Raw genomic sequence first — 27,131 nt, forward strand, 5'->3', positions numbered from 1 at the left:
TTCTTTGTCAACAATATCACCACTCATAACCACCGTTGTATTATAGACATCGCTCCATTGCTTATTATCTCTTTGGGCTATAAATTTGTCTGACTTCGTTCTTCACCGTGAGCAGCAACCGGAGGATGCTTGACCTCATACTTTGTGTGGACGAGCTTGTCACCGCTCATTCTGACAGCCATAGGAAGAAGGATCCGAAGTAGACAAGGCGTACGGTGATAAAAGCACAACACTCACAAGCAATAATCACTGTCTGCCAGAAATGGGCTTTTCGGTCTTTGTTATGAAAGTGTCTGACATACAAACCTAAGGACAGACAGACATGGCTAGAACAAGCTTTGCCTCCATTTCAAGTTCAGAGATCTCCAACGTGAAGCGCTCAGAACGGCAGCACTGGAGTGCTCAGAAAAAAAGCATGGCTACTGTCATCCATCTGTACACAGTGCAGTACAATATATTATAGCGAGATGAAATTGGATTTCTCTGGTTTCTGGTGCAAAACAAGAAGAAGAATGAATGATGCAGCTTTCAGTGGGAGTGCAGCAAACATACACATAAGATGCAAAAATAGACACAAAACAAACTACAAAACAAGGTACAGACAAATAATGCGATACCAAATGTAGTGCAACAGTAGAAATATATATATATATATATATATATATATATATATATATATATATATATATATATATATATATATAACTAGTGGAAACAAGGGTGAAGTGAAGTAATAGAAGTGACGTATTACTTAGTTTTACATGTTAAATATACTTTCAGTTATACTTTCAACCAGTTTTCCTACTCCAAGATAATTTTTATTCATAAAGAGATACAATCTCTGCACAACTTTCTCTCTCTCTCACTGTATCCACCTGCCAGTGTCCATTTAATAATAATTAGATCCTCTTCCAATAACTCGTGTCTGAGGGCAAATCACAAAGTGTCCTTTTTGGGCTGCGTGGCTGAAACTGTTATGACCTCTGTCACTGAAGGCGAGACGTTCTTAATAAAGGTTAATTGACAGTGTAATTGTGTTCTTCACACATCGATTTTATTACCACTTATGTCCTTAACAAGGTGAAGACATCATTGCACCAAAGTAATTTGCTTATCATTATTTTCCATTCATCAATTCCACTGCTTGTCAAAAACCATGTGAGTCTATAACAATAACGGTACAGGCCATTAAACTCTGGGAGCATCGCTGTCTCTTTCATCTCGCTGCTCGTGGAATTCTTTTTTCCTTGATGTTAATTTATCTTTTAAATCGTAGCGCCGCTTCGCTCCGATGACTAAAGGAGAAGTCTGGATGCCAGAGGGTCTGACTTTAATAACCTACAGACACCAGAGGTGAGGTGGAGCACCGTGGAAAATAACACTGGGGGGAAATGGAGCGTGACCGTACTGTACTATTAACCAGGAAGGTGGCACGCTTTTCTTTTTATATTTTGGAGGTGTGAGAAAGGCTGAACGACACTTTGCTGGGAGGCACCTGGAGAGGACACAGTTCCCACTCTGTTCCCTCGGTGACATGCAGCATGTGTGACATCAGGAATCAGCTGCCACACAACAGAGTTGTGTTCACAGGTGTTGATTGAAGAAAGATTAAAACTGGAAAAGCAAACAATGACAAAATGATCAAACAATAATCTAATTCCAAGTTTAAAAAAATAGAGATCAATTGGAATTGCGGATCTGCACATGGAAGAATTGTACAAAATGTGTAGATGCTCAGCATAGTGGACCATTGCCCAAAGCAAGATTTTTAAACTCTGACACTGTGGTTTCTAAGTGAATTTATTTGTCATGTGTTCAGAGTTATGAGTCCAAATTAAATCAGCCAGAACAATCAGACGTTTAAAGGTTTTAAAGAACCCTAAATACCTCCATGAACTGTGCGTCACTGACAACTCAACTGCTGGCTGTGAAATCAGAGCGCCAGACAACAATAACTTCTTGTGTTTTTTACCTTCATACTGTCACTTTCACATTGACCCAGTATCTGCCACAGAGTAAGGCTGGTACGTCTCTGATAGGCTGATTTAATGACAACTGAAGTTCACAGATTAAAGAACAATATGTTCCTCTGCATCATTTACATTCTGCAGATTTGGACGGTTTTGCTGTGAGATCATAGTCCACTTTGATGCAGGACTCTGTGATGTGTCAAAGCACGGTGGATGACAGAAAAAAGATGGATTGGCTTGTATCACAGCGCTGCTGCTGTGCACAGCCCACAGTATTATGTAACGTGTGTTTTAATCCTACAGTGTTAAGAACCCACTTCATCTGTCATTGCTGAAAGATATGCAGTGGAGGAATGTAACCAAGAATATTTGCTCAAGTGTTGCACCAAAGGGGATTTTCCCTTTGCGCAGAACAGATCGGGTATGAATCTCGGGAACCCACCAGAGCTGTATCAACTCAGGGGTCATCGTCAGATGATTCGACTAATCGACTTTCAGGGGCGAACGCTGGTGCTAGTATTAGTACTTTTACTGAAGTAAAGAAACTGAATACCTCTTCCATGTTACCTCTTTCTATACAAGAATCTACATATTTCATATTGTAAATCAACAATGATGCATTTCTTGCATATGAAAACCAGACACTGCAGTAACTTCTATGCGAACAGAAGACTTAAATGTGATAACGACGCTGTATCTTCATCCTGTTTTATCTGCTGATGTCCTCTACATGCTCTACTGGCTTTGATTTAATCTCTACTTTAAAAAAAACCCTACATGGTGTACTTTTTCTCTTCTGCTGTAGTTTTATCACTATCATAATCTTCTGCTGCAGAAATGCCACATTCTCCCCACAGGCATCATATCTTATCTGTCGCTCCTCAGATTGTTAATTCTACTCTAACTTTATAGACTTGTACCCGAAAAGAAAGCCAAGCCTGACTTGTATTATGCAGTTCATTATGCAAAAACCGGCGAACTTAGGAGGATGTGACTGCTGCAAGAATTTATTATTAGAGAAGTTTCACTTTTATTGGATTTCCAAACTGTTTGAGCAGCCAAGAAAACTGCTTTGTTTTTTTTACTTCTACACATATTTTTTTTTCAGACATACTCTTATTCTGTCTGTTAACCTTTGGTCCAGACTTTAATGCCTTAACTAAGCACTGTTGGGCCTGATTACAGTCTCACAAAGCTGCTACAGCATAGCCGTAGATTTACCTCTATTACTTCTGTTAAAGAGGTTATATTTGCAGCCTCGTTTGTTTGTTTGTTAGTTAGCAAACAAAACTACTCAACTCTGAAAGAATTTAAACATATTTTGCAGCAGAACACAGACTGAGGAAAATAACCAGAATGAGGCTCTGACAGAGAGACAGGTGGGCTGCAGGTAAACAAGTTAACAGACAGTAATGGTTAGAAAGCTACAAACGCTATACCAGCAGAGACAGTCTGACAAACTGCTGATAAGCAGGGGAATGGGTCAGCAGGGAGACTCAGAGGAGGCGACAGCAGGTGAGGAACAACAGAGTCTGAACCATTTCAGAAAAACCTATAAGCTAGGGAGGGCTTGTGAACAATCTGTCCTTTCTCTCTCTGTGTATCACATTTAATATGAAACGTGTCACTGTCTCATTAGCACATCACAACAAAAGGAAATTACCTTCACAGCTCAGCCTGTCATATGCAGTGATTACAAGACACACAAACAGCCAAGAGGTTCAAAACACAGAATATACGGTAAGGAGTGAACACACATACACACACATTTGTACTTCTATTCAAGTCTCCGGTTTTATTAGTATAAATAAGAGCATGCAAAACCAGTTACTCTAGTAAGAAAACAAATCTATACTTCCACTTACTCAATAATAATTGAAATAGGAAAAACGTTCTAGTCTAGTTGTAATAAATTGAAATGACAATATGTTTTGTCAGTCATTAGTTTTCAGCCCCTGTGTGTTGAGTCCATTGAACCTAGTTTCAGCCTCATTAAACAAGAACTGGAGAAGAGACGATGCAGATTCATTGGGCTGCATCTATAACCTTTCAGTGGGGAAACTGACGAAATGGTGCAAAAGTCGTGCAAATTATAGTTAACTGCCCACAATAAATGTTAGCCGACCAATCAAATAAAAGGTTGCCCAGTTGAGCTGGACAAACGCTGAAACACTGCAACACAACCCTCATTGCAACTGTGCGTCTCGTTGACCGTGCGGAGAGTGTTTTCTGCTCTCCGCCCACAGGGGGCAGCGATGAGCCCATTACAACTTGGTGCTGCAGAATGAGCTGAATATAACAATAAACTTGGACACGCTGCACACAGGTATAGATTCATGCATTATTGGAAGTGTTTAACCACAGTATGTGTTGGTTAGAGATAAGATTTTAAAGATGAAGACCAACTGGTTGGTTTAGCAAATGCTCCTGTGGTTAACTTCTGATAGAGAACAGTGCACAAAGCTTTGCTCCAGGAAGCATTTGGCATTGTCTCTCTCGCTGTCATAACATTTGATACAGCTTGTTCATGTCCTGTACCTGATCGGCCATATGTTTAATAAAACAAACCCTCTCTCTCACTGAATGTGTTCCTCTTCTCCATCGCAGTGTTTCTTGTTTGTGTCTCTCAGCACTGTTGGCCTGATTCCCTGCAGGCCGACGCGTTTCCTCCAAACCAGTGATTTGCAACCTTTAATATCTGAGTCAGACTGAGTGGAGCATTACTAGCATTGCTCCCTGAACCCATGAGTCATGATTTACACTTCGTGTGCTGCAGTGAATATTCATTGACAAATAAACAATGGCATCTCATTTAAAACTGGAGCTGTACTCGACCGGCAGAGAGAGCCTCACAACAGCCAAACTCACGATGAAAAACATGATGGAGTTCAATCCTGCAGGTGGTACAGGGTGAAACGTTTGGAAAGAATTAAATTAAAATAAATTCTCATAATTAGAACATGCTTTAATAAGAAGCTTTTGGGCATTGGATATGAATTAACTACAGTGCATCCTCACAGAGCAGCTAGCTGCTCTCTGACAATGCTAAATTGTGTTTACTGTAATATTACATTATCAATTATTAGAATAAGAGAGTAAAGAGAATTGCACCTGTTTGTGTGTGTGCTCCAAGTTCTCAGCTGATGTTTTGTTTTGATAGTCTTTTATTTACAATGCCAATTATGCAGCGTTTCCCAGCAGCCATTGCAGCAGCAGCAGACTGAAAAACTGAATAGAAAGTCACCATAACAACCTCTCTCTCTTTTCTTTATTTAGCACCGGTCACATCAGCACCTACGTCCACACACAGTTCATTTAAACGGAGTCGTCTCTGTCGGTGGATTTCCTGTTTTTTGCTCTGATTTCAACTCTTGGTGAACTTTTAAGACATGAATTTTGGCTCCTGGCTCCTTCAGTTTCATATCGTTCTTTACTCTCTGTGGACGGTGGAGACGGAGAACTATTCTTTGGAGAAGAGTCTGAATAATTTTGTCCCTTTTCTTGTCAATTAAAAATCTGATGTTTTCTTTATTGTTTTGTTTTTCTGCTTTACTTTCCTTCTCCCTACTTGATTAGTTTTCTCTATTATATTACCTAACACATATTTAGTCTGTTTCTCTGCTGTTTTTAGTTATTTGTCCTTGTTGCTTTTCTTTCTTCTCATCTTTCTCCTTTAGTCGTTCCTTCTGTATTACTTCTTTCCTAATTGTTTCGTCTCCTCGTCTTTCATGCTGTGTTTTTAATTTTTTTTAAATTAATTGTCATATGCACAACAATTACAGAGAAGCAGCCATTGGCAATACAAATCTTAGATCTCAGGTCCCTTCCAACAATGCCCATTAAAGGATAACAAAGGCGTAGCTCCCAGTGGAAAAAACTCAGGTTAACAAAAACAAAAGGTACGCTTCTGCGACGATGCCCTTATCACCGGGAACTGACGTATGAGCGCAGTGCAGCTGCGGCGATTAGCCGGCACACATACACACTGACATGCACTAACATGCATGTACTGCCGGACCGTCTACCACAACAAAGAACAGAGAAGCTCGGACTAAAACACACAAAGAGGGAGTGACTTCATCCCTGCTCAGGACGACATTACTCCACTCTATCTTTACATCGCAAATGCTCTGAATTTTGTGTAAAGAATCTTTAAGAAAATTATACAAGTAACAAAGAGAGAATCTAAAAAGTGTAAAGTTAAAGGGATGAAATATAACTTATACAGAATATAAAGTAATATATATATATTTGTAGAGGACTAATTGAAAAAATATGAAACTGAATGTAAACAGGAATGTATTAAATAGATATATGCTTATATAAGTAAATGAAATTAGAGTTTTTCTTCCTCAAACACACAAATTAATCAGCACAATGTGGGTTATCATGAAGCGTTGTTGGAATTTGTTAGACAGCATGTATGTGGGCATGCTGGATTTCAGAGGGTATTATTCATCTGGACAGTGCTGGAAAGGCACAGGCGCGTGGTAATGCAATGAATTGTGGGTAAACAGGGAGTAGCGATGGCCGGATTACCGTATACTGATGGTAAATCACAGCGAGGTCTCTGCAGGCAGCAGGAGGAGGAAGAGGCTCAGTGTGTTGTTGGACAGAGAGATGAACTCGGAGAAAATAGCGCTAGATGAAAAGACAGAGGATCACCAAGGAGAGTACAGTTCATCCAGAGGGGGAGATGAATGTGTTCAAACATTCATGATGATGAGTCATTCAATGTTTGTTAAGATATTTTGGTTTGGACCAAAGTGGTGGACCATGTGTGTGGCTAAACAGCTCTATTTAAACCAGACGTCTACAACTCTCTATCTTCAACATGGACGTCCTCACTTAGTTTGACCAGCTGACATGTTAAATCTTACGGATTTTATCGGACTAATGCATGGGAGTGACAACACGTACGGCTCCTCTGGTTAGTTGTTGATGCATAAAGACTGAAGATACAATTAATCAATCAGAAAGAATTGATGATCCACAGCTTTGTTCTTGTGTTGTTCTTGTGTTTTCGGGGTGGAGCTGAAGTTATAATAAACTCAAAGATAGTCACCAACATGTCCTCAAGCACACAGTGGGCGTGTGACTGTGGGTGTGAGAGATTCGGTTGAGTGAAGCGAGCGCTTTCTTTTTTCTTCTCGTGTGGATAAGTTGTTTTATTAAAGCATGTCAGTCTGTCTTCCTCCTCTTCCTCCCACCTCGTTCTGCTTCACTCTTCTCCCTCCTCGGTTGTTAATAAAAGTCGAGCTGTGCGAAGAGGAGTTCTCACCAGGGAAACATGTTCACATGAAGAGATGTTCTACATAAAAAAGTGATAATCACCACTTAAAAATTGTCCTCGAGCTTCTTGCAGAAATCTCATTCCACTGAGGACCGTTTCCCAGTTTTTTATTTTAACACTTCAGCACACACTTATCTCAAATACTAGAGCTGGCCGGCCCTTCTGAAAGGACTTTGCATGTTCCCCCCCGTGTCAGTGTGGGTTTTCTCCGGGTTCTCCGGCTTCCTCTCACAGTCCGAAGACAAAGGTTAAGTTTAATGATGACTCTAAATTGCCCGTGGGTGAGCCTGAATGGTTGTCTGTCTCTATGTGTCAGCCTGTGCTAGCCATGGTAACCTGTCTCACCTGAATTGACTCGGTGGTATTTTATTCTTAGCAAGTTCATGTTCTTTGCACATAAAATGAAATAAAAGTTGCAACATTTTACAAACGCAACATATTTCAGTGCTGGATTGGTGTCATTAATGCAAATACCGTTGAGATGAGCCGATTACTCACTGAAAATAACTTTGCAGTGTGTACTGAATTAATTCAATCGCGGATCAATTCGCTATGAGCGATGGTGAAACTCCAGCCGATGCGCCGACATCACGATGAAAAACAGCCAGCAAAAATAGTTTGAGTCAGAGAATCGTCGTCCTGCTAAGTGTAAACACTGTGAAAAATGGAGTAAAACCAGCAACAGATGCTGATCAATAAACCTGCAGAGCCTGAACGCTGAGGCAAATATGAAATACAATCCCCTGTTAGATCTCCTTAGGGAAAAGACAGAGGGGAAAGGATCAGGAGACAGTAAATGAGTCAAATGTTTGGGATCAATTTTGTGGTATCTTCTCCTGCCAACATGCCCTCTGGTTTAGTCTGATATCTGCTCTTGTTATATTTGTTTACTCAGAAACTTTTCCTCGGGGGGTTCATTGAAGGTACGGTGCGATCCTGAAAGTCAATATTTAACCTTAAAAAGCTTTTGATGAAGTCCCAATTGTAGATACAGTCACATCTTGCTGCTGTGTTCACTAAAGTAAAATTCATTGGATTTCGCCTGAAGGGAGGATTAAAGTGGAAACACGAGCTTTATAAGATGTAAAAACGAATCTTATGTCATCGATGTGAAAGAGCTGTTTGTTTTGTTTACAAAGAGAGTTGAGATAAGAGACTGCAGGATGCTTATGGAAATAAATGAAACAGAATAAAAGCTAGAAGAAGATAATAATCAAGAACCAAAGAGGAATCATCGTCGTTATCAGACATTTGGTCGGTGACTTCAGGAGGTAATGGAGGCCTGCCACTGTGAGGGGAGGAGTAATCGGTAAACACAAAGTGCAGCCATGTTAGAAGATGAGCCTCCTAAACATTACATTCCCATAACGAGACCGCTTTGTCGATTACTTTTTCTCAAATGTATTTTCTCCCGGATTATGTTTGTTTTTGACCACACATATCACTCGAGTCACAGTCTGTCAGTCAGGAGGAGGTCGATGTGGATATATGGGCCAACAAACACAGGACTTTTAACCAGGAGAGAAAGTATCAGAGAGAAAATATGTTTTCTTCTAAACACAATTGAAAAGGCAGTTTAGTTATAGGGGAACATCATTGTGTAGGGTTGGAAAGACTGACAGCAAAACAACGACTTTAATGTCATCACCTCTTTCTCTTTTTAGGGTGTCTTCCCAGAGAATTCAATCAATGTTTTTAGATTTTTGTTTATACACATTTGCATTAATTACAACCTTGTAGCCACAGAAATAGGATACAGCAGCTCTGAGAGGATGTAGAGCCGTGCTCAGCGCTGAATGGTAACATCAGCAGGCTAATATGCTTCCACAGAAAAATAACTAGAAAAACGATCATTCGATTAATGTTTTTCTTGAATTTTTTAGTCTCTCTGTCACACACAAGTTTGGATTAACAACCAGGCAAAGTGGACTGCCCCCGGGCCCTACACCCTCAGTCAACCCCGGAAAGCCCCGAGTTCACTGTGTGCTAATTAGTTTGTGACAGTTTGATTAATTGCCCGTTTGCTTCGGAGGAAGTCGAGATGAACTCTGGTGTCTTGACAGAGCTGAGCCGAAGAGTCCGAAATGGAGAAAGCTATCGTAACTTATTGCGTCACCAACAAATTGTATTGATCCTCCTCTGTCAGAATATAAACTGCTCCACAAAAAAACGCATGCTTTTTAGATAGTTATGAGACAGAAAGAGTTGGTACAAATGTGTGTTTGATTTAACTGTTGCTGCGTTGGTGACTGAGCTTGCAGTCAGTTAAGCAAGCTGGTTGTGTCGGTTCTTTAAATCCTTATTGAACGATCCAGACAACAAAACGCCGCGGGGAATAAATGTCCCACTGAGAAAATAAAATCAGTTAGTTGTAAGAGAGGTATATTCTGGTTGAATTAAGACCCACTACAGGAACAATAGTCTTCATTAGAAAGATCAGAAATATTGAAGACAGTTTGTAATGTTTGTAATGAGTGATGTCACACTAGCACATTTTGAAGCATCACATTAGAAAAGCTGTATCTTTTCCTTCTTCTCCCCTCTCCTCCTGTCACACCTTCACCCTGGTCTCCTTCCTTTCATGTTACCATATCCTCACTCCCTGTTATCCCTCCACCTTGAACTTCAAAACAACTTTTACTATACTTGTCAGGACCTTTTGCCTTTTTTTCCAAACCTCTCTCTCATTTCATCTCTCTCTCCTCTCTTCCTGTGTTCTGCCTCCTTCCCTTTCTCTGATTTGTAATTAATCCCCTCTTCTGCCTACGCCTATCTCCGGAGGGATTTGTGAGGAATCCTTTAATTACCTCGTGCTTACTAAAACCACTTAAAAACTAAACTTTTTACCCCTGATAACCTCGCCTAAGGTGACCGCACCTCAGAGGAATGTCTGAAAGGACATTCAGATTCATGCACTTTGGACACAATTCTTACCGCTTACTCAGTTAGCATCAGTGAGCCCATGTTTGAAATCTTCAAACTTTGCCAGGAAGTAAAGTATTTACTCAACGTCATCCTTAAAGTTTCTTCTCTGTGGCTGATTTTGCCTCATCTGTGTTTTTTTGGTGAGTGAGCCGAGGAGGGGAGAATATTTAAGAGATCGCCTGTTTGAATAATTTATAGCTTGAGTGAAACACGCTTAAAAAAAAAAGAGGAAATAAGTGTGTATTTAAAGGGTAATGATGTGTGTCTGTGGGTGTGTGTTTGTGTGTGTGTGTGTGTGGAGCAGCAGGTGCACCAATCAGAGCGTTCATGCTGACTGACATTTCACGACCATGATTTGCTCACACAGAAAGCGGGCTGATGGATTATGACCCACCCAGAGGATTATACATCACAGCTTTCATGATCTCCTCAACACAAACAACACTCCCATCCATTAGTTCAGACACCAGGGAGGATTCACATTGTGGTTGTGTGTGTGGGTTGGTGTGTGTGGGTGTGTGTGTGTGTGTGTGTGTGTGGGGGGTTATTTATTACATATTTTATCTATGCGCTCAGCATGGCTGTAGGGATGGCAGTGTCGGTCTAATAAATATCCCACAGAAATCCTACTGGTCCTTTGAATTTTCCTCTAGTGCCACCATAAGGTGGACATTTTAGCTTTTTAGTGAAATATCTCAAGAACCATTTAGGAGGATTGTGATGATTGTTCAGACATTCATGTTCCCCCTCAGGATGAATTTGAATAATCATCAGGTCAAAATTTGAATTTGAACAATGATTTAATTTATGACCAAATACCTTCAAAACTAATGACATTCCCATCATGCTAACACTAGAATAAAACAATGAACATGTTAAATATACCTGCTAAACATCAGCATGTTACACTTTTTTAAACAAATTTCCCCAATTTCTGAAATCTCTCCACTTTCATAAAAATGTCCCCACTCTTCAGAAATGTTCCCACTTTCTGAAAACATCCTCTCTATCCAAAAATGTCCTCCTAATCCACAAATGTCCGAACTTTTTTAATAAATGGGCAAAATGTCATCTTAAGGCATTCAACCCAATTTGGTCCTCACAAAGATACAGATACGCTTGTTGCTTGTTGACTGCTTACATGAACGGATCAACAAATATTAATATTACATTATTCAATCAGGCTAAGATGAAAGCTGACTTTGTAATTACTGTACTTTGTGTCTGTGCGTGTGTGTGTGAACAGCTCTTGGCCTGTGCTATTTTAAACAGCAGAAGACAGATGGGGAAAAGATAAATTCTTCACAAAGACAAATTGGATGGTTGGACAGTACTCGCTGTGGGCGAATCAGATTAGTACGATATCAGACTCTCTCTCTCCTCCCAAAGTTCCAGCTTGTGCTCTGAATTTATTTCAGTCTAAAGATGAATCATTAGGAATGAAGCAAAGGGAGAAGTAGGTTATTATTATAAAAAGCAGTGGTGTAGGGGGAGCGATGCTGTTATGAGGACATTTGGTTGTTTGTGATGCAGAAAATAACTAAAAATAATACGCCTGAAAATGTTCACTGACTCAGTTTTCTTCATGTGCTGTCTTCACTTTGGCCCTTCAGAGTCTGAATGTGGGCTGCACTATTTCAAGGTTTAAACAGTCCATATGGTGACCACAGTAAGTCTGTACAGTGTAAAGCATCACAGCTTTGAGTCTGGCTCGTGACCAAAACAGAACTTTTTCTTATTTAGAGGATGTTCATTTAACAAAATGCATCAGGGTTTTGAGGTTATCTTAAAAGGGCACTTCGCGAATATTGAGCAGAAGGATTAGTTTACTTGGATGCTATTGGTTGCATTATGGGAAATTTAAGGTCCAGGATTGTTGGCGTTTGCCCCACACAAGAGACTAACACGTCCCATTTCAACATGTCTTAAAAATGTCTTGTATCTGGATGAAACCAAGATACATTTTAATACACTTTCATTTACACTCAGCCGATGATGGAGGCAGTATGGATGAACTTTTATGACTGCTGCATTGATGTGTTTGTTACATTTTAATACTGTAGGTGATTACTCCTTTATATACTGTTGGGTAGTTAATCTACAGCAATGCATTGTGTTCTATAAGATCATCCCATGTTTGTTAAGACCCTGTCCAGTGAAAACCACATATCTAAAAACTCAGTATTTAGTTTTCAGCTCTGTGACCATGCATTTTCCAGCTGATCCAAAAGGCTTTTTAAAATAGTTTATGTAGCTTAAGAAGTAACAGGATCTTCTCAATATTTAAAGGAACACTTCCACAAGCACTCAAACTCAGCACTGGAGTAAAAAGTACAATATTTCCCTTTGAGATTAGAGATTGGAGTATATAAGGTATAAAGAGGTATATAGATCCATAAAGTGAAAATACTTATGTACAATACTCGAGTAAGTGTAGCACCTGAACCTGTCGTGTAAGCCTTGAAACCAAAATCCAATTAAGTACAACAATATTTCAGCTAACTAGCTAACTTCTGTCCACAACAAAAAACACATGTGTGAATCTTCCAATCTTTAAGACTTTAAGGCTCTAACGCACAAACAGCTTAACGCCTCCTGTTGCATGATCCTGATATCTCTGGAGCTGCTTTTTTCCTGTCGCAGATAACGGATTCCTGAGTTCAGCTGGTATTATCACAGTGGGACGGCACCTTTTTCTGCAGCCTGGGAGATGTATCGAATACGTATTTGTCTCGGAGAGACGGGTACATCTGTTCCTTTTCAACATCAGGCTCAGATTCCAATCTGCAGCTAATGCTTCTTATTTGCGTTTAAACTTTTTAGACATCAGATAGCTACAATACTCGACACATGGCGTGTAAATGGAGTCAAAGTCAGGATGTCTTGATCTCGGCTGCTTCAATTTAGGCCGTGTGGGTTTTTTTTATATATCTTTTGTGAGCACCTGAAAAAGACGCTGATGAGTGGAGTAATTGCAATATCATTTCTTCTTTTCTGGAGGGTTGATGTGTGTTGACATATGATGGCAGTGTATCCTGAAAACCTGTCTCTGACCAAGAAATAACAAAATAAAAGAGAAAAATTAAGAAAAGAACCACCCCTAAAACAGCTTATGTGTAATGAGGCATCATGCATTATTAATACACCATAAATATGTCAGTTCTGGTTGAAAAACAAGGCAGGGAGGTTTGGATGAATGTAAACACGGGTTGTACAGTAACCATGTTTCTACAGCAGACGAAAACACGGTCTCCGATTTCCTGCCTCAGCCTGGTTCCTCCCAGTAACCCACTTTATTTTGTGAATCAAAACACAACCAGCTGTCGTCTCAGGGGAATCTGAAGTTATTTGGGTTCAGGGACTTCAAAGACCTCGGGGCTAAACAGGAGAACTGTGTTGTGTACAGCAGAGGTTCCCAAATCACCGGCTCTCAGACCAGAACCTGGCCTCAGGACATCTGCAAAGAAAAAAGCTGAATAATAATGATATAACTCTATTGTACGCTATATCTGCAGTTATCGCCTTGAACTTGGACTGTTTTTTCTAAGTTTCTTCTCTGTTTAGATTCATTGTGTCTTCTAAATTATTTAATTTGCCTATATGTGTTACATTTGAAGATCAAAAAATGCTTGTCGTTCTGGAAAACAGGGACCAATGATATATTTGGAGGACTTGTTGGAACCCCTGGTGTACAAAATATGAAAAATGAACACAGAAATGAAGTCTTTGTTCCCTCTTTATCTACACAAACATTTATTTATCCACTTGAATAAATAAAAGTCTTACGGAAAACGCTTCCTCTCCAGTTTTTCTTTTTACTTTGATTTGAAAACAATGAGAAAAAAATCTGTGTTCGATACAGTTGACATACGAAAGAAACATGACGAACCATCAAACATCAAATTCCAAAATAGACACTATAGTTAAAAAACAAAACCCTCCAAACCAAACCAGAGTCAAGTTTGTGGATCCAAAGTTACGTCAGCAGAACGGTGTCGATGGTCTTCACATCACTGCAACAGCAACAGAACTACACACAGAGCTACGTCATCTGAGTGGGTCCAGATCCATTTAAAAAACCCAGACTGGGACTGGACCAGGATGAGCAACACAACGAAGCCAAACAAGATGGTTCTTCACCTGCCACGGCTGAACTCACACATATACAAAGATGGCTGATTCGGAATCCTTTAGCATTAAAGGAAAATTCAGTTTGTTTGTCTGCAACGTCCTGGGTTTCATTTCCGTGGTTTTGATGAAAATGATTATAAGAAGGCCGGGTAGTATCACTACAGTTCAGTCCAAAAGAGCGGGAACATGAACCATCAATTTACAGCAAAGTCCAAAAGGTAGAAAAGTTGAAAAACTGGTCCAAAATGTTAATTATACATTGAACAAAACATCTTGAACAAAAAACTAAATTGAGATGAAGAGTTCTGGAACGAGCCTACAATTTTCAATTATTTCTTTCACTGCTGATGCATTTTAACGAGTTTTTTACCCCAGATTTACCAAAACTTATCGGAAAAGAAAACAAAGGCAAATATTAAAACTACATCCCGACCTGTGTCTTGTAAACACCAATTAGAATTAGAACTTTAAGTGCAGTACAGATTTTCTATGAAAACTATTAACAACATGTTTTGGTTTCAGTTTCACCTCCAAGTAGTTTTAATAAATTGCCACGTCTCCAGACCTCTTTAAACTTCACAATGGATAGGAATAAACCCCAGATCATGAAATAAACTCCAACAGATGGAAGCTGAAGAATCTGAATTTTCTGTTTCCATGTTAATGCAGGTTGTGACTCAGCAGGTAGGAGAAAATGCATCACTGCTGAATGTTGCTGTACCACTAAAAGCAGACACCTGCTGAGCTAATCTTTCTCTTATTACTGTTGGTAATGAGCAGCCTCATTGTTGCAAGAGTCCTTCTCTGGGCCACAGCACTTTACCTGCTGCTGTAAATAACAGCTGTGGTGATGACAAAGAACCTCCCTGCTGCTTGCTTTGGCTCCTTTTCTTCTTCAAATAACTTCTAGTCCCTCTGTATCACATATAGTGCAACAATCATCATAATATCTCTCTATACCTCTTAATAAACCCTGAGCAAGCTCTATTCATCTCATTGCATCTGAAGAGTTCTGGTCCAAAATGAAATACACTGATTTGTGGAATAAAGTTTCCAGACATGATTATTTTTAAAGAAGCTGTTACCCTAATAAAATCATAAACATTTTGCAAGTGAACTCCTCATTACATCCTACTTGTCAAAGCCACGACAAACGGGAAACATCAGGGAACAAATTTGTGGTGAATTTTGTTGAGTGAATACTTTTTACATCTTTTACATTCCACTTTTACTCCACATTCATTTCCGCCCGTCATCCTGCGTCTTGCCTTTGGTTTTTAAGGCCTCTGTTAATGTGGTAGTCGCCGTATGATCCATGGATGTATTAACAGAGCTAGAAATAATCAGCAGCCGACTGCAACACAAATATACCCTGTGCCCCAAAAAGCACTTTCTCTTCAGACTGCATTTATAAAAGCAGCACAGTCTCACCCAATGTCCACAACGCCATTCTTGCTTTTTGTGTCATTTTATGCCACGTAGTCTCAATGTAAACACATACGTGTAAACATATAAAAGAGAGAAAGACTATTCGCATTGGTTGTGACAGGGGGGGGTGTATGAGTCAAACAAACGGAGGTCTTTCAACCAGGAGAACAATGTTGAGTTGTTGTGAATTTACGTTAGTGACGTTTTTTCCATTCTCATGTGATGTTGTTTAAGTACTTATTTCAAACCCAACCGTGATGTTTTTCCTAAACCTTGATATGTGGTTTTGTTGCCTAAACAAGCAAGGGGCTGCATTGGTGTTGGGGTGCTGTTTTTATCCAGCATCCCTAGCTATACCTACAAATAATAATGCTCTGTAATTCATACATATCCCACAAAATCAAATCCATGTAATCCTGAACTAGACGGCAAACGTTCACAGAGTGGGCGGGAGAGGCAGCAGATGGGTCAAACAAAATACGATCTCTCCCCCAAGAGACCGCTGTTTGTTGAAAAACGAGAAATGTGAAACGAGAAATCAGCTTTGATTTATTTGTCCTTTTGCGTGTATACTTCAGTGACGGCATAACCGTAGTTATTTTAACCCAAACAACGATTTTTTCCTAAACCTAACTAAGTATTTCACAATCTTTGTAGTGGCACAGGACGATTCAATCTGGTTTTAACTGATGCCACCATGAGACGGCAATTGGGCACAGTGGTTTGTAACATGGATTTTACAACTCTGGAAAGTTATCGGGACACACTAAATGTAAATATGACTTTAGTTTGTTCATAAGAAAAACTTTAATTCATGCAAATGTGGCGAGTGAATGTTTTTTTCCGCTGTCAGTGTTTATGAGCGAACGTGTGTCGCATCCGCTCATGTTTTTCCTTTGACTATGTTTGCAGTCATACAGCGTCTAAAATTCAGTTCAGTTCAGTCTGAACAAGAGCTGTGATCAAACACAAGTCCACAGGTCTGAGCTTGCACCTTGTTAATGCATCCATGGTTCAGGACTACTTTCATGCATTAATCCAGCTTCTGTCCTTCCTGCAGACGATGCGCTCTCTTCAGCCTCATTAGATCCACATTTAAAACAATGTCTATACTCGTGGCAACCGACTACTCGACCATTTGTTACAACCTGTAAAAACTGAAGAAAAAACATGACGCGTCTGCAAAACAAATGCCAATTTTCTGCACTGGTAGTCTGAGAAGAAAAGTATGACTTTCACAGTGGAAACATCTGCAGTTAAATCCTCTTAATTTCCTGTCAACGAAATCTCATTTTACAATCTTCATTCTGCATCACATCTGTGGAAATAATCCTTGTGAATAACACAACTTATTGACCTCAACAATCATTTACATTTATTCACATACATCTGCACAAAATACAAATATAGATTTATTCACGTCTCTCTGTAACATCATTATCTTGTGAGCATCTGTTTTCAGACGTAATATATATTTTTCTTGTTATTTCCAACAGAAAATACAGAGGAAGCAGGAACCTTTCCTTCCTCTATTTGGCAGCTTTATCTGACCACTTCAAGAGTCTGGAGTCCCGGTGCGCCAGGCTCATCCTGGATCTCCCTCCCCGACTCTAACATCTAATAAAGTTGCAAGAAATCCAGTATAATCCCTGTTGTTTCAACCAAAGGTATGATGGGAGGGAGGGGCCACCTGACTGGTAACAGGGAGCCAGCGAAATGAGAGGGTGGGCGAGGTCACTGTAGCTGAGCATCCGTGAAAAATAAAATGATGTGAAGAATCGATTTCTTACCCTTTTGTTCAAAGAGTTTGCCAGAGAATAGGTAAGTTATGCCACCTTTTGTCCTGACCATATGCCGATGGTACATGGTCTGTTCTCAGACTGGAAGATATTGATTGATTCAATATCTCTACAAAAGAAGTGAAAAACAAACAATATGTTTTCTGAGAATAATTTCATGTGCTGGCAGTGTGGAGGAGTCTCTAAAACGTTTATACATTTTATTCCATGAAACAAGCACTGATTGACTGATTATTTTTGGGTTATCAAAAAGAGTGTTGTTGTTATAAAGAACTCACTAACTTGATTCAGCTGATTCAGACCCTTGTGATGAGGCGCGGATCAGGAAATGTAAAAGTTCAGACTATAGTTTCTTGAGAGGTTGGGAAACTCATGACCTCAGTGTTTCTTAAATCCTGACTGGGAGGCACTTTGTCTTTGGCACTTTAAACCTCAAACCCTTCGCTTTACGTCAGTATGATGTGACCACAGAAGTGAAAGGTTTTATATAATCCGTGAGTTTCAAAGGATCAACCTTGAAGCAGGCTTTTATTCACACACAGCTCTCGTCCTTGCCTCCATGACTTTTGTCCGGCATGAACTTCTTCGTTTCCTGTCTGGGTAAAGAGAAATCCGTCACTTCGCCTCGAGAGTGAGCCACTCCGTTTTGTAACTTCTCGATGTCGCCCAGGGACAGCTGGGTGGAGCTGTAGGCCAGCGGCGGGATGGTGTTCACCAGTATGAGCTGAAGAGGCTTCTTCTCCGGCTGGTACTGGCAGCGGACGTAGCGCAGGAATGCTGCTCGGTATGTTTTATTAAACAGTGTGTATACCAGCGGATTGACCGCCGATGACAAATATCCGACCCACACGAAAACGTTCAGCAGGCCTCCCATGAGTGCTGCGTCGCACACCGCCGGGTCACACACCACCACCAGCACGTTGGTGATGAAAAACGGGCACCACATGACCACAAAGAGAAAAAACACCACCCCGAGGACCTTAGACGCCTTCTGCTCGTTGCTAATGGATTGCATTGTGCGGCGTCCGAAGAGCGAACCGGAGATGCTCCCGCGGGCGCCTCCCAGGCCACCGCTGCTTCCTCTGCCACTGGCCTCGCGGCTTATCGAGCGTCTGAAGAGTTTCTCAGAGGACAGCGAGGTTTGCGGCAAGAAGCTCAAGGTGAATGTCGTGCTCCATTTAGGCCGCGGGACCAGCTGGTCCAAGCAGAGGGTGGCTTCGTTCTGCAGCGCCTTGATGGTCAGGAAGTAGGTGACGACCATGATGGTGAGGGGCACGAAGAAGGCCACGAAGGAGCCGACCAGCACAAAGTTGTTATCTGTCAGCAGGCAGCTGCCATCTTTGAAGACCTTAGAGTGGTCTCTGAGTCCAAGAACAGGAATCGGCATGGAGATCCCTGCAGAGAGGAAGGAAGCAGCACAAACTCAATAGCTAGACTCTGAACACAAGGCACATAGAATCGAAAGTTTTAACTGGTAAACAGGATTCGGTACACAGAAGTTCTGTCGAAAAATAGTCCAAAACGCCATGCTAAAGGCTCTAAATATACAGAAGCAAGGTCTAAATCACAAGTGTAAGTCATTGGGAACAAAAGGCTGGAGGACGAACTGGAAACAAACAAGGGGATCACAAAGACTAGATACACAGGGGAGGAAGGGTAATGAGGGACAGGTGAAACTAATCAGGACAAGGTGGGTAATACCACAGGCGGGAAACATACAAGGACAGAAAGTGAATCATCTGAAACGAGAGACAAAGGTGAGTCTGAATGAAACATTAATGTGTATTTATATTTAACATAGTTCATTCAAGTTGATCACATATCCTTTTGGATGACAGCTATACAGTATAAGGAGCAAAAAAACATTTCAAGCAGATGACACACAGTTTATGATGATGTTGATGATTTTTATAATTGTTCATTCATGCCAAATACAGTATACAGGATGTCAAACACCACTAAGAGTCTACAGTACTTGAGACTGTTTGTGCACAGCAATGCTTTGAGCTAAATGCTAACAACTAACAACAGCATGCTAACATGGTTACGATGACAAAGCCAACTTGCTACTGTTTAGCAGAGATAATGTTTTGTAATGTATTTTCACTTTATTAACAGCCATCTCAGTATGGCTGAGCTGTAATTCGTCTCTTAAAATTCTTGAATTCTTGTATTTTGCAGCAGCTAATTTCAGGCAGCGCAGGTACAGTCTGTCAAATATTTCACCAGAGCAGCACTGCAATTTGATAGTCCCCGTTCCTTTTTAAATCTGTCACAGTTTCCATTAAGTCTGGGGCTAAAGCTTTTTTTGGCTGTCTGTCACGGTGTGGGAGGAAAGTGCAGTCTGGCCTCCACCTCTCCCCGTCAACAGCCTCTCCTCTGTGGGTTGAGTCTGAGGTCCGACCATCTCCGCCTCTCTCTCTGTGGCCGACCCTGCGATCAATACAGCAGTTCAACTTGTATCATTCTCTGTATCAATCTTTAACCTACATTTCTGAACCATTTTCTCGAAGGTGAAGTCCAGGAAATAGGGCCGCTTTTCAGTCTTGATCTCCCTGGTGAAATATGCTGCCTATATTATTCAGTTTCCACAACCTAAATTATTATTTTTGTCCTTTTTTCTTCTGATTTTTTTATAAATGTACCTATGTGGCCACACATTAATATGAAATGTTCTGGATAAGGGTATGATAGCTGCGCACACCGTATCAACAGGAACTCGTATAACTCCTCATAACAAATATGAAGGAAGTGAGAGAGACATACAAATGATGCAGGGGAGAGGAAGAGGAGGAGGGCGAGGAGGTTGGAGATTGACAGACGCAGCGAGGGTGGCCGGTAATGGTTGCTGCACGTCGGGAGCAGTAGGGTCAAAGACGGATAATTCTCATTAAGTCTGGATGGTTTGACAGAAAAGCAGCTGGAGGGATTCAGTCGGAAGGTTTTTAAACAAATATTTATGTTATTTTTTTTACCTTACGCCTGTTTCATACTCTACATAAAGACATCATCAAGCTAAACTAACTGTCTCTGGTTCTTGACCTACTCACCGACCCAACCGTTTCAATATTCTTTGTATAATCAGCAATAGCCGTCGCAGCAATACCAGCACACAACATCCTCCAAACTGCAGACCCCAACTTTTCGACTCTTTAAGGAAGACGACGCAAAACTATTTGATTGACAGGTGATCTAAGCACCACAGTGATGGGACCCACCAGACCCTGAAGCTCAGGGACAAACACTTTTCTGGCATCTGCTGTTATTAAAACTCCACGGTGATAATATTCAGGCTAAATGTGGAGTCGCCGCAGGCTCCTCATTACAGAATGAGATTTAGAGGGTGAATACAGGCTGTCTGCTGTGAATATGAGGGTCTGTGTGTGTTTAAAAAGGCAGGTGATTCATTTTCTGACTAATCCCGGTCATATTATTCAGCATTAGAATGTTTAAATCTTCTGTGTGACGGACTGAAGGCGAAGAGAGAGGTGGAAACAGACTTTTCATGAGAGTTATATATACAAAGAAAGAAATATCGTTACTGTCTGCTTCATATCCAGCGGATCAAGTGTGATTTGTTGAGGTGACATCGTTGATTTGAGCGCCTGGATTCACTGTGTTCTTCACATAACCCCCCCTTGAGCATCCACCCCCCCCCCCCCCCCCCCCCCCCCCCACACACTTCTACAGAATCCACAAATCACAAGCTAGTTTTTGTCAGTTTCTTTTTCCTTCCTCTCTTTCTCCCTGATGGCAACTCTCTGCTCTAAATACATGAAATCAGAGACATGAGATGGTGGAGAAAAAAGAAACTTGACAGAAGTGGGAGAGAAGATGAAAGGGCATCAAGTGAGGAAAAAACAGAGGGGAGGGGGACACTTTAGACACAAAGGAGCTGACGGGGGAGAGAGAGGAGATGGAGACTTTCAGGGTCTTATTTCAGAATGCAACAATGGAACTTAAGAGAAAAAAAAAAACGCGCCTTGAAAACTTCAAAATCGTTCTTTACTCAAAACTCTTCATTCTGAGAACATTTCTCTTTAAAGTGCTTTTTATTGCCCTGCAATCATGTTGTAAAAAGCTGTGATTTACTTCAGTTGTCTGTACCTGGTGTAAGTGTGAGGTGAGACATGTGATCACTCAACATATATTTATATTCAGAATGACTAATACTACCCAAGGATGTCATTACCATTGATATCCATCATGAGTAAAAAAAGTTAACTCTGCTCATGAATCAGAAAAATATGCAGAACTTTCCTGAGAATTATTAAAAAAGTTTTCTTCAGTATCAAAGTAATCCAGTGATAGTTGTCTTTCCATCTACACTGCAAACAAGAGCTGCAAATATCAAATTCTGCATATTTTTAATACTGCAGGGATGATGTATTTTGGAGGCCAAACCATTTTACAATATTGCAGAAAATAAGCTTTGTGGCAAACAAACGTTTATGAAACTTTAAACGTTATGTTCAGCAAGATGAGCGTCACAAATGAACGCCAGTTTTAGAATTTTGCAAGTGTGAATACAATGCTAGAGGTACTAACTACCGTTAGTTTTAGGATTAACTACACAACAGTTGCATGAGCACGAGTACACACAACGAGGCTGTGAAGAGTCGTCTGTATGATGACGTTTTGTAGTCTCGTTTAGCCACTTGTTAGCAACCGGCCAATTCACGAGGTAGTTACAGAAGCATTTTATATCGTAAAACAAAACTTTCAAACCAACCTTATTTCAGGCATTAAACCAAATACCCATTCAACAAACCCATTGACTTTGACGCAAGGGAACAGAAAGTGCAAAAATGCTAACTTTTTGGTAAGAAGAAAATCATCAATATATAAACGTGACTTCTATGAGACAGGGATGCATTTTGTGACTAAAAACGCATCATGTTGATAATAATAGCACTTCAGTGTTTCATCAGATAGGACTCGGAGTCTGTTGAGGCAACCTGCTTACTGCTGCCGGGTCTCATCTGTAACTTGTGATCCCAAATCTCGTCAGAGAGTTGAGGCCTGAAGGGAAATCCGACGTTCTGCTCTGCCAGGGTGGCAGTAATTGTGGATAAAATGTGAAATGATGGAAGCAGTGATTCAGTTGAAAGATTCAGTCCTGAGGTGAAAAACTGTTTATCCCACTGTTTTTACTACCGGACAGCTCTGACGACTCGTACCTGCTGTGATGTTGTCAGTGATTCAGTCTCTGCGCTCCGCAGATCGCATAAAGACGTTTGTATAACTACGAGGACCTACTACATTCCCCCAAAGGCGTAATCCCCAACTTGAGACCCCCTTCACTTTCATAGTTCGTATTAAACCCACTCCATCAGTTATTAACATACGTGCAAATTGCCGATCTTAACGTGTAGTGCAGCGAGTGCATTGCAGACAAGATGCTGCAACATATTAGAATACCTGCAATGCTCCTCCTCAGCTCTAGTTTAAAGTATGAAGAACTTTGATAAATACTAAAGTTTGCAAGAAGGAGTATTTGTGAGAGATTTTTACTTTTATCTTTCACTTAAGTACAAAGTTTCCCCTTTGGCAGTTTGATTTTATAACCTTAAGACACTGACTCCTGCAGGGGATCCTTTTGGATATAAGGAGCAAATATGGCATCGGAAATACTAATGTCTCAACCAGCCACAGATGCATCCTCACCTTGATCAAATGCAGCCTTTGCCATGCTGATACCTTCTGTTCTTCTGGAGGCTTTTCTACTGTTTATCTCAGTTCGGAAGGTTGGTTGGAGATTGTTTTATTTCTTCTAGTTATATTTGGTTTGTTTAGTTGACCGTTGGCCACCAGCTCTATGTACGTGTCCTCTGAAGCTGTAAATAAACTCAACCGTCACCATGTTCAGCGACCTGTCTCTGTGGTTGCTTGGGACTCGGGTGATGGGATGTGGCTTGGTGAACCAATCACCTCCTCCATCGGGCACACACCTACTGTACATACACACACAAAACACATACTGACACTAGATGCACATCATGCATACTCTCACACTGACAGAGAGAGACACATGCACTCAAATGTCCTAGAACTTTCCTCGTCTTTCGGTCCTGATGAGATCAGTTTCTGGGTCATAAGAATGAGGGAAAGAAAGATGAGGGTAAAGGAAAAGAGCATCTAAACTCCACAGATACATAAAAACTCAAGAGAGTCGGGCAACAAACACACACACACACATAATGGCCTTCTTTCCTCATGTAACGGCACTTGATGCCAACCTCCAGCTCTGTGTTGTATCTGCCAGGCTGTGTGACTATTAGACTGTGGGGGGTTCAGATCACAACAGCAGCTCTGGATGGATTAGAGCTTTAATTCCTGCTAGAAATGTGTTTACTCTCAGCACTGACAGACACTTTGAACACAAGTGTTTTAGTGTCAGAGCCTCTATCTTCAGTGTAAGTAAAGAGTTGGCAGCTTTCACTTAATCGTTTTCATATTAAATCCATCCAAGACTCTGATTGTTTACTGTCCTCACACGCACAACTGTAAATACACCAACTGCACTGTCAGACTCAAATGTCTTGAAGCCCCAGATTATGATAATTTTGTGATGAATGCAAATGTTTTAAAAAAAAAACTTGCTTTCGACATTATTTGCATAGTGAAGGTCGGAGAAACATCGCTGTTATGTTAAAATAAACTATGGTTCGACACATTGGGACATATGCTAATTCAGTGTCTGAGAGTTAAGCTCCTTATATTGATGCCACTCTCATGTCTGTGTGATAAATATGAAGCCAGCTAGCTTTCTCTCCAACATGCAGTGGAGTATAAGTATCATAAAGCATAAAACAAAAACTTCAACATTGTACTAGAACAGTAAATGAGCAAATACTTTTTCTATTTACGATGAAATATTTTGTGGCCGGACCAAATGTAAATTACAAATCACTCTAAATAAAATGTGTTTCTACTCATTTTAATAAGTGAAAATATTAACCATCTGTGTGTGAGTCAAAACTGACAGACAGATTGTGTGTGTGTGTGTGTGTGTGTGTGTGTGTATCTGCATGTGTGTGTGTGTGTGTGTGTGTGTGTGTGTCGGTTGGTCTCCCTCCAGTTTCCGGATGAGGCACTGTAACACTCCCACTGGGAAACACCGAGCCGTCTGTCTGCCTGCACACACACACACACACACACCCACACACACGCTGTTTGGGCTGCTGCTTCTAACCCTGTTATATAGCAGCACACGCTGCAGTGTGTGTTTTTATTGATTTGAAACACCTCTGAGCTGCTGCATGCAGAGTTTGACTCTATTTATTGACAGTGGTGGAAGAAGTACTCAGACGCTTCATTTAAGTCGAAGTAGAAACACCACAGTCTAAAAATACTCCATCATAAGTATTATATTTTAATGTTGTAGTTCATCAATATGGAAACAAGTTTAGACCATTTTAATTTGTTTACTTGTCTGCTGCTTCGTATCATACGTTTTTATCGAATAAAAAGTAACTACAGGTGTCAAATACATGTAGTGAAGTAAAAGGTATAATGTAGCAAAAAATGGAAATACTTGGTTTTCATTGGTGTACACACACGTTCTCTGAGAATGAGCCCTTCATATCTAGACTTTTTTTCTCATTTTTACCACCAGGTACTCTGTATGGGAGGTTAACTTAGGTTAAATTCTCAGCAGGAGTAAAAATAAAAAAAACAATATTTAATCGCAGAGAGACGCAGATGTCTTCCTTTTAGCCTTCACCAAGCGGAAAAGTGAAAACAGCCTCGCAGGAAATGGTTTGTAATGAATGTGGTTTGTGTCAAAAGATGTTTCCACACCAGTGAATCAATATTTGTCGTCTTCGTGCTCAACAAGCAACTCTGGAAATTCATAACAGTGTTTACACTTTGTTGTTTATCCTGCAGAAGCAGATGGAGCCTCACATTTATACCGTTTCACAGACGAACATGCTGAGATACAGACTCAGTTTATTAACGTTTTCTGCATCTTTCCCTCTCTGCTTTTTCCTTTCTTCCCATTTTCACTTCCTCTCTTCCTCGTCCATCCCTTTCTTTCTCTTTTGATTTAGTTTTTATTGTTGGCACTGCAGTTGCAGTACAAAGTAGGAAAGAGTTGCAAATATGAAATATATATAAAGGCAAAAAGCAATCCAAAATAAACAAAATGCAAAAAAAACAAAAGGTTAATGGTTAAGATCATAAGGTCTTCATATCTCAAGTTGCTTTTGGTCAGTTGCATATATAAGTATGAAAAGTGGTATGCACAATAACAAATATCAAGTACAGATATGTGTATTTAAGTTAACATCTTTGATGTCCATTGTATTACGTGTATTTCCCATAGTTCAGAAAGTCATAATGATTATTATCCAAAAGTTATTTATCTCAAAGCAACACATTAACCTTCTTTCTGAGAAATAACGGCGCTAACCACTGAGCATCACGCTTCACCAACAACAACCAAAATGGGCTCAACGTGCCGCCTACATAGCCTCCTGACCCAGCTCGACAGGCAGCAGCCTCACAGGAGCAGAACGCAGCTCTGAAGGAGAGAAAAAAAGACTCCAAATACTGAGGCGTGTACCTCTACAGCAGCCCTGCACCCCTGCATGAACGTTTCAGTGTGGATTATGTAAAGACACACACACACACACACACACACACACACACACACACACACACACACACACACACACACACACACACACACACACACACACACACACACACACACACACACACTTCCCTACTTCTATCTTTGTGAGACAGCTCATTGACATTATGCATTCCCTAGCTCCTTACCTTAGCCATCACAACTAAATGAATGACCCCAACCCTAACCCTAACCTAACTCTAACCTCAACTTTAAAACCTAATCTGAACCCTCTAAAGGGCCTTAGAAGTGATTTTTCTATTTCCTGAACTGTCCTCACTCTGAAGGTCTAAAACTCAAATCGGTCCTCACAAAGATACAATCCCACAAAGTACACACTCACACACAAACGCACACATTACCAGCACGCATTCATGCGTGCCAGTGTGTGCACGCACACCCCCTCTCCTCCTCTGTGCAACGCTGTGTAAGTCCTGATGTTGCGTCCAATCAGATCAGATCGTAACCACAACTCACCGCGGGAGCAGCCTTGACTTAAGGGCAGCCACCACACTCCCACGAGGCAACATCAGTGCTACTTTCTCCTTCTCCTCCTCCTCTTCATGACAAACCCGAGGAGGAAACCAAGGCTGTGTGTTTGAATCAAAATTAAAAATTAAAACGTAATCTCGTCGGGCTCGTAGGTGACACAGCGTATCGTGGCGCGGAGGCCGGCTGTGACTCCGCCCGAGGCCTCCCTGCTGCCCGCCATGCTGACATCACATTATTAAACTCTTCCTCCTGTCGGCTCTGTGGAGCTTCAGCTCAGACGCTTTTTTTTAGCTTTAGCCTTCAGCTATTTATACAAAAAAACGCACAGAGAATCTGCCGTGAAACTGTGTGAGAGTCCAACAAAACGCTAACAGCGAGAGTTAAATCTCAGCTCAAGAAAGAAGAAAATTAAACGAACATGTTTGAGCAACATGAGTTATTCTGATAAAATATCA

At 40.7% G+C, this 27,131-nt stretch overlaps 1 protein-coding gene across 1 annotated transcript in view; it reads right to left on the reverse strand.

Annotated features, from left to right (window-relative positions):
- Window positions 1-18,078: 18,078 nt before the first annotated feature.
- htr2aa (5-hydroxytryptamine (serotonin) receptor 2A-a) overlaps window positions 18,079-27,131 on the reverse strand; it is a gene marked incomplete at both ends in the record, with an annotated part of 36,179 nt that continues 27,126 nt past the window's right edge. Inside the window, one exon of the mRNA XM_079170565.1 lies at window positions 18,079-18,941. Coding sequence (XP_079026691.1) covers window positions 18,079-18,941 — 863 coding nt within the window. The remainder of the gene's footprint in view (window positions 18,942-27,131) is intronic.

This window comes from Pholis gunnellus, assembly GCF_910591455.1.
Source record: "Pholis gunnellus genome assembly, chromosome: 12".
Taxonomy (NCBI): Eukaryota; Metazoa; Chordata; class Actinopteri; order Perciformes; family Pholidae; genus Pholis; species Pholis gunnellus.